The sequence below is a fragment of the Balaenoptera acutorostrata genome, chromosome 2 (assembly GCF_949987535.1).
Source record: "Balaenoptera acutorostrata chromosome 2, mBalAcu1.1, whole genome shotgun sequence".
NCBI classification, from domain to species: domain Eukaryota; kingdom Metazoa; phylum Chordata; class Mammalia; order Artiodactyla; family Balaenopteridae; genus Balaenoptera; species Balaenoptera acutorostrata.
In genome coordinates this window covers 15,096,125-15,110,358 of record NC_080065.1, presented here as the reverse complement: position 1 = coordinate 15,110,358, position 14,234 = coordinate 15,096,125, and the positions used below count along the sequence as shown (strand labels likewise).

The window sequence follows — 14,234 nt, the reverse complement described above, 5'->3', positions numbered from 1 at the left end:
CTTGAGTGTGTCCAGTAATCATGACAGCCCATTCTATGCCTGAACTGCTCTAATTATTTAAAAGTTCTATCAAGCTAAATTCGCCTTCTTTCATCCAACCATGGGTACCAGTTTTCAATCGGTGACTACAAGGATAAAATTTAATGCAGGACAGACAAGGAACAAAAAGGAGGAAAGAAAATAAGGTGGCCAAGCAAACGGTTCCAGGGCCAATAAATGAAAGGCAACCAGTAGAAACGCCTTGTCTAAGTCAGACTGGCAATCTTAAGTACCAGGCTCACAACACCCTGGAAAAATGTTCACACCCTGATCTGTCCACCCCCAGTCAACGAGAACCTATTTCCTGTGTTTCTACATCTTAGGAAAAAATGTTCGATTTTACTAACGGACTTGACCTCTCTGTTCAGCCATCCACATTCAATCCAAACTGCCCAGGAGGACCCCTGCCTGAGCCATTCTACCAGGTGAGGTCCCCACCCAGGGTCCTCCTGCTTCATCTGTCTAAACGTTCGTCCCATCCCACCCGACCAATCCAACTGAATGGTCCCTCTCCACCCTCCCTCTGCTAGATATCACTGCCCTAGATGCTGAAGCCAAGATCTAGGTCAGGGATTCAGAGTTGCCCAAAGGAGGGAAAAGCGCTTTTAAAAGATGTTCCAGGCTACCCCTGGGATGGGACGGCACAACTGCTGTCTACTTAAAATCTGCTCTGGTTCCTGATTCCAAGTCAGATAACTAAAGGGGCAGTTTGCCCAATCATTTTGGAAGGAGGAAGAAAGGAATAAACCCGTGGGCAGCACCGACTGGCTCTGCCCCAAACTGAACACGTACAGGAGACCGAGCAGAGGATCAAGAGCACAGGCCTAGGCATGGCCACCAACAGACTTACCTCGCCAGGTAAAGCCTGCGGACAGCCACACTGACTGGGAGCAAGTTTTCTGGGAGCATCCAGTCCAAGCTGATGTCTTTTGAGGCTCATCTGAGCGAAAGGAGTGATTTCTCTACTATGCATAATAAAGATATGAGAAAGTCTGGTCTCAGAAAGCACCAAAAATTCCATCACCAGGGCACAGGTGCCTTTCTAAGAGAAAGGAGCTGAATTCTGCCCAGAATCCATTATTCTGTGACAGGTGGTAAAGACAGAGAGAAGACAAGCTAGACTTAGCTGCAGGGCATGAAGGGAAGACGTCCCAGGTCTGCTATTAAGAGGTAAGACGGGGCTTCTCTATCGGGCTAGTTGCACCAAAAAAAGGCTTTCATTTGAAGGAATTCATGTTTTCCTAAACCTCTGCTTTCTGCGGGGACCTCGCGGGGAGAGGGAGCAGTGGGGAGTATATTAACCCCAAGCTGACAGTGTTGAGTCGGCGTATGTCACTCCCAGCCACAACCAACCTCTTATAATGACTCAAAAGTAACCCCACCTGACAAAGACCAAGAAAACGAGGGAAGACAGTACTAAACCAGGGATGCACCGGCACTGCTCACTTCTGCCTCCGACCATCGTCCTCCCGCTGCAAACTGCTCCCTGTGACCCGGATTACCGAACTGATCTCACCGAATCTGGCGACTTGATTTTGGAAGAGGCCACGAAGGAAAGTGAGCCGCCGGCCTCCGGGGCGCTCCCCGTCGCAGGCCGCTCCCCCGACGTCCCCGGCCCAGCCGTCCTCCCGGGAGCCGCCGCCAGCACTCCGCACGCGCCCCGCGCCCGCCCGCCCGCCGCGGCCCCGACCTGGCCCGCCCTCCTCGGCTCTCGAGCGCCGAGTCTGCATCCTCCCTGCCCCGCACCTGGCCCGCTGGGCGCTGCGCTCCGGGCTGCGGGCCCCGAGGCTGCCGCCGCCCGGACGCGCCAGCCAACGGGATTGGGCTCGGGGACGCGGGGCGCGGGGCCAGCTCACGCGGGATCTGGGCCCGGGCGGGAGGAGGCGCCGCCGCCGGGGTCCCGGGGACGCCCTGTCACGCCTCCCGCGCCTCCTCCCCGCGGGCCGGCCGCAAAGCTCGCCTCTCCCGCGGCCACCCCCCTCCTCGCCCGAGAGACACCGGGCCACCTGGCACTGCCTCCCAGGCAGTGCCCCGCGAGTGCCGGCCCCGCGCCGCCCCCCGGGGTCACCACGTTCCCAGATGTCCCTCCCGGGCCACCCCCGGAGACAATGGCTCACCCATCGCCCGGCCGGCCGCGCTTCATGTCTGCCACCACCTCCCCTCCTCCCTGGGCGGTGGGTGCCATGGCTGCCCCGTTTCCCAGAAGTGTAGATCGAGTCTGGGGAGGTGACAGGCTAGAGGACCGAGCGAAGAAACCCGGCGGCTTACGGGGTCGACGAGGGGCCAGGGACAAATCACCCCCGGAGACCGGCCCAGATGAGAGCCCGCATTCCCGGGCCTGGCCCCGCCGCCCCCGTCCTCTCGGCCTCCGGGACAGGGGCCTCCGCCCTCGCCGTCCCCGCCGCCGCCTCCTCGGCCCTCCCTCGAAAGAGACAAAGAGCCGGCGCCCCAACCGGTGGAGCTGTAGCCTCCGGGGCGGGCGACGGGGAGATTTCACCCTGGAACGAGAGGCGGGCGCAGGGAAGGGCGAGCCGGCGGCGTCCGGGCCGAGCCGCGGCACGGGGGGCGACGCAGGCAGCGGGACCCGCCGGTGTGGAGCCGGGAGCCCCGGCGCGGGGCAGCGGCCTGGGCGAGCGCGCTCCGGGCCCGACGGGCGGGCGAGCACCGGGCGCGCCAGGGCCCGCGGACCGCGCCTCCGCGGCGGGGTTGGCGGGGCGCGCGCGGGCAGCGGCGCAGTTGCACTCACCGGATCGGAAGAAGGCCGCGATGTCGGCCAGGTCCTTGGCCGCCTCCTCGGCCCCCTCGCCGGCGCCGCCCCCGCAGCCCGAGCTCACCGCGCTGGCCGTGGCGGTGGGGCCGGAGGACGCGGCGGGGGCGGCGGCGCCGCCGCTGCTGCCGCTCATGGCTGCGGCGGCGCCCGCGGCCGCGCCCGGCTCGGGCCCCGCGCCCCTAGCACCGCGCGCCGCCCGCTCCGCGCCTGGCCTGGCGGCGCCGAGCGCCCAGCTGCCCGCGCCCGGCGCGTGGACGCAGAGCCCCGGGGCGGCGGCGGGCGGCGGCGGCGGCGGCTCGGCCGGAGGAGCGCGCCCACATAGACGAGGACTCCGCCCGAGAGCCGCGAGCCGGCCGCGGGGCGGGGGCGCGTAGCCACGGCCTCGGCGGCGCCGGCCGGAGCGCGGGCAGCAGCGCGCACCGTGCCGGACACGCAGTCGCGAGGGCGGGGGCCCGTGGCCGGCGGGAGCTCCGGGATCACGGGCGCCGGCGGCAGCCGCGAGCCTCCATCTTGGTTTCAAATGGGGAAGGAAGGAGGGGGAGGGGGGAAATCACGGCAGAGGGAACCCGGGTGAAAGGAAAAGGGAGAGCAGGGAAAGGAGAGAGGAAGGAAAAAAAAAAAAAGAGGGGCTTCGGCAATTTCCGGCGAATATCGTCAGGGGCCGGAGCGTGGGCTCGGCGGGTGGGCGGGGCCTGTGGTGGGCGGGGCCTGGCGGGAGAGGCGGGGCGGCGCCGGGGTGCCGGTCGCCCAGAGAGCCGGCGGATGGCTGAGGGAGCGTTCAGCCTTGCTCCTTCTCCCGGGCAGCTGCAACCCTTGGAAGGAGCAGGAGCGCTCTGACTAGCGAGGGCGGCCCTTTCCTGGCCCAGCACTGCGCCCCGCGCCAGGCGCTCGCTCGTGCTGCGCGAGGCCGTCCCCGGGGCGCTTGAGCTGTTTACCGCGGCTCTCGCCCGCGGGGCCGGCTGACTCCGGCACAGGACCGGTGTGTTTCTCGTTGGCGCAGCGCGGGCGCCGGCACGTAGACGGGCTCCATAATAGTTGTTGAATAGAGAGATCGTGAAAATGGGTGTTGTGTACTCCAGTCCCAGAGGGAGCAGAGCAAGCCTCTGAACTCCTGGGGGACGTCTTCTCGTCTGTAAAATGGGACTGCGGACTCACAGCTACCCCACCAGAATGTAGAGAATGGGGAAGGTGATGGTGGCTGAGGAGACCAAAGGACATGAGGGGTAGGTGACATCCAGCTTTACGGAAGACCCGTGTCAAGCCAGCATTTGACAAATATTCAGGTACAAACGCCTATGACGTGGCTGCCAGCAAAGGGAGCAGAAGTTATGGGTGTCAGAGGTTAAAGGAGCCAACGCTGCCGAAAACAAGGAGAGGGAGAAACAAGATTGATTAAAAAAAAAACAAAAAACTGATGAATACTGATGCAACCAGTATACATGTATACTGCAAATGAACAATTGAGTAAATAAATAGTGGGTGGTGGATACCAGGTTTTTCACTGTTAGAGAGGGAGGCTAGAATGATCCCTGTGGTACGGGATTAGAGTTGGAGACATCAGTATGAATTCATGTTTAGCTTGATATAGATACAGGTGGATATATAGAAAGATTTACAGATATGTATATTTACAGGGGCTATTACATGTACATATATGTCCTTGCTCTGTCAGCTGAGTGGGCTTAGAAATAACACTCCTGTAGCAAGATGCACAGGCACTCAGATCTTGTTATTAACACCATTCTTCAGTAAAAGGAACCTGGGCTCTTCAGGGGGATGGCTGACTGTAGGACTAGGGCAGGAAATACACAAGAGAGCCTGGAGCATCTTGTTGTGCCAGAAGGTAAGGAAGGGCTCAAAAAAAAAATTTTTTTTTTTAATTAATCAACAGCCAGAACAATGATGGGGACACAGGAGCCAACTGAAAGAGCTCCCAGTGACCAAAGCTGTAACAATTTGAACAGCAAAATAAAGCAATATTTGATTATACTCAAAGTATAAAATAAATATCCATGAGTCCATATTGATATAATTCAATGATTGAATAAGTAACTAATTGAGAGAGAAGAGACAAATATCCCATGCAGAAGAATTCAAAATCATTACCTAGATACTCTGCCCTCAATGAAATGGAACAGAAATTCCCTCTCCTTAACTACGGGCTGCTCTTAGCGACTTGCAGAGTACAAAATGGAAAGGGGGAGGGGAGAGTAACTTTACAATGAAGAAAACTGATAAACACCACTTCAGCCACATGAGCAAGGTTAACAGCAGTGATAAATCACGTGGATGGTATATATCCTTGATGTGATGTAATGAAAATGGCACTTTACCTCTGTGGTCTTCCTCCCAGAAACACAGTCTAATTATGAGAAAAACAGCAGAAAAATCCCAGTTGAGAGACAGTGTATCAGTGCTTCCCCAAACCACTAAGGTCAACAAAAATAAGGAGAGTCTGGAAAACTGTCACAGCCAAGAGGAGCCCAAGGAAACATGACAACTAAATGTAATGGAGTATTCTTAAGGATCCTGGAACCAAAAAAGGACATTAGGTAGAAACTTAGAAAATATGAATAATATATGGACTTTAGTTAATAATAATCTACCAATACTGATTCATTATTTGTGAGTAATATGGGAAAATTGGACATGGGGTATATGGGAACTCTGTACTATCTTCACAACTTTTCTGTAAATCTGAATCTATTCTAAAATAGAAGCTTATTTTTTAAAAATTTTTAATTGTATGTAGAATCTCAAAAAGAAAAAATTCAGTAAGTCCAAATTTCTCAGGTGTGCTGCCCATGTTTCTTATTCTTCTGTTGGGTAATTTCTATCTCCAGCTCCTATTCCTCGTCATGGCTTAATCCTAGTTCAGGGAAAACAATTTCCAGGAATTTTCTTTGTCAATTGAGTACATTCCCCTTCCTGCCTTCTCCCCAAGGTTGCATGCAGCCAAGCTCTCAGAGGTATTGGTGACATCACAGCATGGGGTGGGGATGGGGAGATTGCACCCGGCCCTTGGTCATCATGGGTTCATGCTGCCACTGGTGCCGATGTGTGTCCCATGTGTGTCTGCCTCCCCAGTGCTCCTGCGATGGGCATTGCCATGACCTTGTTGTTTTCTGATGTTGCATCCTGGTCACCCAACGACAGGGCCTCTCTAGGTCTGCCGGCAGTCAGCGCCTCTCCCGAGCTACTCCCAAGCACTCAGGAAGACATTCAGCTTCTCCCTGGGATGCTCAGTCCCACCGCCCCCACCCCACCCCAGAAAGTGAGGCCAAATTCTCTCTGCTCCCAGACCCGTCAAGTCTACCTGGGCACAGACTTCCTTCCTCAGAGATTCACTTCGGGGTCTAATGCTAGCCATTTCCTCTCCCACAAATTGCAGAATTATTATTTCCTCTGCAGGAAGAAAACTTCTCCCCAGATTTGATGTACTTTCTTCAAAATCTTTTATTTGGGACATAACCTTTGTGTTCTTAGGAGACTCCGTTTTAAATTTATAAATGCTTTCCCTCCAATTCTTTTCTCTGCCATAGGTTCCAGAAGTGTCTCTTGAAATTCAGAAGCCAAGTGTCGACTTCTTTCTTTCCCTCTGCATCCCTCCCATAGTACCCTGCCCTGCAGGTAGTGAATACAGATCCCCCCCTCTGTTGCCTAAATGGTGGAGAAAGTTCAAAAATTTGAAAACATCAAAATTGCTGGGGGGCAGGGGGCAAACTGGATGTCATGCAGTCACAGAAAGGTCAGCAATCCCTTAGTGGTGGTACTTGGGAAGTGTCAATTGGAAAAAGCTAACCTCTGCTGGAGAGTTCTTGGGTGGAGGCAAGTTCTAGATGTTGGGAGTTGGCCTGAAAGGGAATGTTGACTGCATAGTAATGACTGCTAAGGGTGTTGGGATCAGAGTGGAATGGCTGGTGTGTGATTGGACAAAAAGAGCTCTCTAGTGCTGAGACCCAGGTACTGACCAATTCTTCTGTCTCAGGTAGAGTCATTTCCAAGAAAGCTCAATAGAAGGCTTTGTGTCTGAGTGTGGGACGTGCGGGAAGGCTCACCCAGACTGCAGTAAGAGAAAGAGGCTGCACACAGGGTTTTTTTTACCTTCTGCCATCTGAGCATGTGTAGGGGGATCTAAACAGGGTTTCATGACAGCTGCTGTTGATCCTGCCCCACTTTCAAAATTCAGCTCGAATTTCATCCCCTTTCGTGAAGCTGCTACAGTACATTAACTCGAATTGACCTCTCCCTTCTCTGTATTCTGGAGTACCACTCGTTCTGGCATTTGATCGTGTACTGCATTATATTATTTGCATCCTTTGCGTTTAATGTCTTGCCTACAAGATGGGGAGATCCCTTGCAGTCAGTACACAAGCATCAGCCTGTCTCCTGTGTGCCTAGATTTATACCAGTCCCCAAGCCATGGGGCAAAAGAAATGGAGAAAGCCAGTTGGGGGACACAGGGTAAGTTGTAGAGTCAATATCCTTTCTCTCCTTCTTATCAGAACTCATGCCTGGCTAACATACTCCATTTCCCAGTTCTGAGGGCTATGTGACAGAGTGCTGGCCACTGAGTGGAAGGGACTGGGCAGGGCTCAGAAGAAAGAGTTCAGACACAGCAAGGGCATGCACTTAGCCCTTTGCCCTTTGTCCTCTTCAGAACACAGACAAAATGCTGGAGGTGACGAGGCCATCGTGTGACTGCGAGAAGGTAAACATGAGAACAGAAGCACATGGTACAGATGGATGAGTGAGCTGCCCTTCTCTGGGCTTCTTATTGCATAGAAACATACAAGAAAAAGAAGACCCTGATTTAATTAGGTGGCTGTAAGTTGGGTGTTCAGTTTTGTTTTGTTTTGCTTTATTTATTTATTTGGCTGCGCCGGGTCTTAGTTGCGGCATGCGGGATCTTCATTGCGGCTTGTGGGATCTTTTTTTTTTTAGTTGCGGTATGCGGGATCTTTAGTTGTGGCATGTGAACTCTTAGTTGCGGCATGCGGGATCTAGTTCCCTGACCAGGGATCAAACCCGGGCCCCCTGCATTGGGAGCATGGACTCTTAGCCACTGGACCACCAGGGAAGTCCCGGGTGTTTAGTTTTGTGCAGCCAAACCAGCTCTGATGGATAGACCAGTTATGGTTCTTTATCAGCGCTTCTCAAACTTTTCCACCAAAGAAACCCTAAAGATGGAGGAGAGTGAAGAGGCGGGTGAAAGTCGTATCACTGGGGATCGTGGAGAGGAACCGAAGCAGCCACCAGGAGATGAACTTCAAAAAGCTGCCAGGGCTTCCCTGGTGGCGCAGTGGTTGAGAATCTGCCTGCCAATGCAGGGGACACGGGTTCGAGCCCTGGTCTGGGAAGATCCCACATGCCGCGGAGCAACTGGGCCCGTGAGCCACAACTACTGAGCCTGAGCGTCTGGAGCCTCTGCTCCGCAACAAGAGAGGCCGCGATAGTGACAGGCCCGCGCACCGCGATGAAGCGTGGCCCCCACTCGCCGCAACTGGAGAAAGCCCTCACACAAAAACGAAGACCCAACACAGCCAAAAATAAACATAATAAATAAATAATAAATAAAAATTAAAAAAAAAAAAAGCTGCCAGCTTTTTCTTAGAAATGCATGTGAATTTTTCCTTCTCCTTACACATCTATATTTATTTTAATATATAAACAATGTCTTAACTCACTTACCAGTTGTTTTGGGTTGAATTGTGTCCTCCTCTAAAAAAAGATATGTTGACGTCTTAACCCCCAAAACCTTAAATTGTGACCTTGTTTGGAAGTAGGGTCATTGCAGATATAATTAAAATGAGGTCATACTGGAGTAGGATGGGCCCCTAATCCAATACAGCTGGTGTCCTCATAAGAAGATAGCCATATAAGAATAGAAATGCACAGGGAGAATGCCTCATGGAGACGGAGGATTATAGATGCATCTACAAGACAGGAAACACCAAAGGTTGCCAGCAAACTACCAGAAGCTAGCAGAGAAGCAAGGAAGGATTCCCCTACAGGTTTCAGAGGGAACACAGCCCTACTGGCACCTTGCTTTCAGACTTCTAACCTCCAGAACCAAGGCAATATATTCCTATTGTTTTAAGCCACCCAGTTTGTGATTCTTACAGTTATGGCAGCCCTAGGAAACTCACAAGCTAAACCCATCCTCCAAACTTTTGAGCGAAACTGTCATTCTAGAGAGAAATGTATACGTTGATCTTATAGATAATATTTGATGAGTGCTTAAGATAAAGAAAAAGAAAAAATCTAGAGGAATGTGGAGAGTTCCAGGTTGAGAGGTTTTCAGGAGTGAATTGATGTTAATACAGACATACTATGGAAATGTCCAGATGATCTCTTGAGCTATGGGGCTTGACCTCTGGCCAGAATTGGAACTCTATCTCTAAATTTGAGCTAAAGAGCATAAAAATACCTGGAGATTTAACGTGACTAATCTGCTAAGGAAATGAGTGTGGAAAGTAAGTAGGGCATAGGGCAGAGGGCTGAGTTTTCATGCCATACAGTGGGTAGCACTGTGTGATGTGACTTGTGTCCTGAGAGTCCCCAGCTGGTCCTGGGGCAGATTAAGGAGCAGGTAAAAGGAGAAAAGCGGACCCACAGGGGCCAGGGCATCTAATTCAGCCCAGGCCATGCTAAGTTGGCTCACAAGGCACTACAAATGGACCCAGCTTCTTTCTTTGATTTGGGGTGACCTCCACTAAGCTACTGAAAGGTCCAAGCCAGAGCCTTACTTGTTCTGCTCTGAACCTGTATTCACAGGCATGGGACCCCAGGAATGGCTGCCTGGCCTTGTGGGTTGATTGGTAAGAGTCTTTTGAGCTCCTTCACTCCAGTATTTTTTTTAGCCATTGAGATAGCTCTGAATATACACATTAAGCAAAGACACCCGGTGGGAGGTGGAAGAGAGAGTTAGGTGCAATAAGCCTGGGAAAGGAACAGGGGATGGAAATTGGGAGTATTTGAGGTGGACAGGGGACAAAAAATATGTGTTTGTGTGTGTGTGTGTGTGTGTGTGTGTGTGTGTGTGTACATGCACACGTGTGTGCATACATGCTTATGCATATTTATAGGGTATGAGTTGATGAAGATCTGGAAGTTCTGGTAGCAGGGAAACCCAATTATACATGAAGAAAAGATAAAGATAGATTTGGCTTTAAAATGAGCTCAGATTTGGAAGTTGCAAGGTTTTATTATTACTGGTATGTTAATGAGAAGAGTGTACAGGAGAAGTGACAATATCTATATTTGCTGCCTTGGTTTCAAACTGATCAATGTTACAGCTCATTACTTAATAACTGCTGACTTTCTGTCCCTGTCCAGTAACTCAAAGAATTCCAAATTGAGCCCCCAGCCCCAAATATGCAGAATCTGACATTCTACCAGGTGGGAAATTCAGTCATTCTGATCCTGGCCAACTTCTGGTCTTCAAGATTTCTGTATCGGATAAATACTCCTGGGAGTGCTAACACCTTAAACCTTTATCACTTAATGCCTTTTAGAGAGGATTAGTGGATTAACCCAGCATTGGCAAGAGTAATAAGAGGGATGAAAGAAGGAAAAGAGCGATGGAAGGCACCAATTAAAAAAAAGCACCTACTTTCTTTTGACTGCTTTTGACTGGTCTTACTGCTTCTGTTTAGCGTAGACCCTCAGAAAGTTCTGACCCTGGTTCCTTGGCAGAAGTAGTGAAGATTTTTATATTTGGGGGGTCACTGATTACTCGCTGAAGACCCCACAAGCAAAGGCCCTGAGGCCGCCTGTTCTGTTTGGCTGTGTGAGGAAGGGAGGGGAGACCACCGTGGCTGAGTGCGGGGGGAATAGGAGATGCAGTCGGTAGAGCAGAGCAGCTTCATCAGGTAAAACCTCATGGGTCCTTTGTAAGGACCCTGCCTTACAATCAGAATGAGATCACAGGTGTGGATCACTGTATCAGAAGATTCTAAGTGATTTAAGGTCAAGAGTTGGAGATTGTTTGGACTCCTCAGAATGTTAGAAAGTAAAGCAGAAATCTGTAAAAAACTTTGTAACAGACGGTCGTTGAGAGAGCTGCTAGAAACCAGCAGCTGTCACCCCCCAGGGTAAAGGCTCTGGAAGATGCTTGAGGACTGTCACACCAACTAATGGGACCTGCGCCAGGCAGAGCTGACCGGGAGCACAGGGATACCCACGTGCGGAGGGAAAGCTGGGGTGGCCCCGGGCGACTGGCCTGGTCCCTGCCGCCCACCGCAACATGGATCCGATGTGTTGTGCAACTGCACCTCGGAGGACTTCTTCCCTCACCAGCCCGGGGGGTCCTGCCCATGCACCTCCATCTCCTTTTCCCACCCAGCTGTCTGCTCTTAGGAACCTAGAGACAAGAAGAGACACAACAAGAAAACCACTTTTTAGAGAGCATCTCAGGCATCTTTGTTTTTTTAAAATTTTTATTGGAATAGAGTTGATTTACAACGTTGTGTTAGTTTCAGGTGTACAGCAAAGTGAATCAGTTATACATATACGTATATCCACCCTTTTTTTTTTTTTTTTTTAGATTCTTTTCAACCTTGGGCCTCTTTTTACTTCTTGTTTCTTTCTCTCTGGCCTCAGAGTAAAATCAGGGGCTACGCAAAGCAACAAGGAACTCCAATTAGTGGATTGGATTTATTTTCAAAACAGTACAGTTGACTGTCTTCTTCCAGAGATGCCAGATACACAGCATCACGGAGAAAACAGAAGTCCCAGTGAGAACTAGTTTTTGGTGCCACTTCTGACACTGACTAGGTGTGTGATCCTGGGTGAGTGAACTAGAGAAATGAACATTGCCTGCTTGACCATGGCCTTCAGGAACTGCCCTCCTCCCCAGGAAGACCTCATATGCAGTCACTGCTTGTACCCGCTAGCCCCCATCTGCCCCTCCTCCATCCCTACCTCCTTCATTGGAGGGGGAAGAAAGTACCTGGAGACAAGCCAGACTGAGCTCGTTCCTACTTGAATTGGGAAACTTGGAGAAAGAGGCAAGGGGACAGGGCAAGAGAAGTAACTGCAGGGGGTGGATGGGAGGGAGGCCCCCCAGCGCTACTTCCCTGATGCCAGGCTGTTCACCAGTCCGCTCGGTTTAGCCCCTCCAGTAAACCCTTCTCCTGAGACCACCTGAGGGGGTCTCTAGCTAAGAGCATCCCACTGGAAAGGAGTCAGTTGCAGGGGACAGTTCTAGGTCACAGACCCTCACTGAGCTATGGCTTTGGAGCAGAACTGGGGACAGGGCATAGAGCCCCTCCTCCCCACATCCTGGGACAGGATCCGTAAAGCCCACAGTCAGCAGTTTGGGGACAGCTGATGAGTTATCCCTGTGCTTTCTCAAGGATGGACCCTGTGGGCCCACTGGAAGCAAAAGAAAGCCTCAGACAGAGAGCCACTTAAAGGAGGAAATGAAGGTGAGGAGGACCAAGCATTTGAATTACCCTCCTCCCAGCCTTGAGCCTGCAGTCTACTTCTGTAAAAACCCCAAAATGGTCATGCACACTGTTGATTTGCCCAGTTTCAGCATTGGCTGAATTCTCAACCTTTCTCTGTTTCTACAAATAGAGTTAAAGATTCCAGAAACTACAGTGGAGATATCTGAGGGTCATTGCAGGGATTAACCCCCGCCCCGACCCTAGGCATCACAACCCTCCCCCCACTTCCGTCTTCTCTCTCCTGAAAGTACCACCGACCACACCTCTCTCTCTGGACAAGCACAGTGACCTCAACAACCCTGAGGCAACCGTGGGGCTAGGCTGAGAATGCCACCCGGGTCTGAGGTGGGGCAACATGCAAATCAGATCAGGGAGGAGAGGGGACGTGGTACCCGGTCTTTGCACTCTGCTCCTCAGCTGGCCCCCGAGGAGCCACGCTACAGAGGACAATGTTTATGGGAGTCACAGAGGGGCAGGGGTGGCACCACAGGATCGTTGCCCACAACACAGCCTTGGATGGAACACAAAGGCATGTACAGGTGCTCGGTCCCTTCTCTGTGACTCCAAAATCCAAAAGTTCTGAAAATCAATGTCTTTTGGAACTCTTTTGGTGGCAAAAACTGACTTAACATATGTGAGGTTATGGGTATACTTTATCTATCTCATTTAGGGTGAATCATATTTTTGCTGCAGAAATACTGCAAGATGTGATTTTGGGGATACAGCCCAAGAGACTACTGGGAGTATTAAGCATTTTACAGTATACAAACTGTGTTACCTTTCCATATCTGAAATTTTTTTAATGAACTTCAGAAAGGGTCAGAATTCTGAACTCCATCTGGTTCCTAAGGTTTTAGATAGGGAATTGTGGACATAGAGATTGTATACAAATGGCCAATAAGCACAGAAAAAGATGTTGAACATAATTAGCCATCAGGAAAGTACAAACCAAACCACAGTGAGATACCACTTCACACCCACTAGAATGGCTGTAATCAAAAAGGCACCCGGAAACAAGTTCTTACAAGGATGTAGGGAAACTAGAATCTCATTCCTTGTTGGTGGGAATGTAAAATGGTGCAGCCACTTTAGAAAACAGTTTGGCAGTTCTTCAAAAAGTTAAACATAGAGTTACCATATGACCCAGCTACTCTCGTCCTAGATATATAACCAAGAGAAATGAAAACTTGCGTCCACACAAAAATCTCTATGCAAATGTTCATGGCAGCATTATTCATGATAGCAAAAGACTGGAAACAATCCAACTGCCATCAATTGATGAATGTATGAAGAAAATGTATATCCACGCAATGGAATATTATTCAGCCGTAAAAGGAATGAAGTACTGACACCTGCTACAACACAGATGAATCTTGAAAACATTATGCTAAGTGAAAGAAGCCAGTCACAAAAGGCCACATATTGTATGATTCTATTTATATAAAAATATCCAGAGTAGGCAAATCCATGGAGACAGAAAGTAGGTTAGTGGTTGCCAGGGGCTGAGGGAGGGAGCATTGAGTTGTGTACTTAAAATGGGCAAATTGTGTAGTATATGAATTACATCTGAAAAAAGCTGTTGCAACAGAAATAAATACAAATTGAATCTGGTAGCTACAACCGTGGCTAATTCAAAACAAGGCAGTAGAATGTCAGGGCAGGTGCTATGGATTGAATGTATCCCTGCAAGATTCATATGTTGAAATCATAACCCCCAAGGTGATGGTACCAGGAGGTGATTAGGTCGTGAGGTGGAGTCCCCATGAATGGAATTAGTGCCCTTATAAAAGAGGCTCCACAGAACTCCCTTGCCCCTTCCACAGGGTTACAGTGAAAAGACAGCCATCCAGGAAGAAAAGCCCCGCTAGACACTGAATCTGCCGGCACCATGATTTTGGATTTCCCAGCCTCTGGAAGTGTAACAAATCAATCCTTGTTGTTTCTAAGCCACCTAGTTTATGGTGTTTTGTTAT

General features: G+C 50.7%; 1 protein-coding gene and 1 long non-coding RNA gene across 8 annotated transcripts in view; one reads left to right on the top strand and one right to left on the bottom strand.

Moving 5' to 3' along the window:
* Positions 1-3,388, bottom strand: part of TRIO (trio Rho guanine nucleotide exchange factor) — a 376,190-nt gene extending 372,802 nt beyond the window's left edge. For 5 of the 7 annotated variants that reach the window (XM_057540124.1, XM_057540125.1, XM_057540129.1 and 2 more), the window contains exon 1: positions 1,556-2,136. In XM_057540124.1, the coding sequence (XP_057396107.1) occupies positions 1,556-1,769 (214 nt within the window). In that variant the 5' untranslated portion in view covers positions 1,770-2,136. Of the gene's footprint in view, positions 1-1,555; positions 2,137-2,156; positions 2,176-2,785 lie in introns of those variants that run through there. The other 2 variants (XM_057540126.1, XM_057540127.1) reach the window with 2 other exon arrangements.
* Positions 639-8,404, top strand: LOC130707106 (uncharacterized). The gene is made up of 3 exons (XR_009007103.1): positions 639-1,209; positions 7,470-7,636; positions 7,985-8,404. It is a non-coding gene; the product is annotated as an uncharacterized LOC130707106 (long non-coding RNA).
* The last annotated feature ends 5,830 nt before the right edge of the window (positions 8,405-14,234 follow it).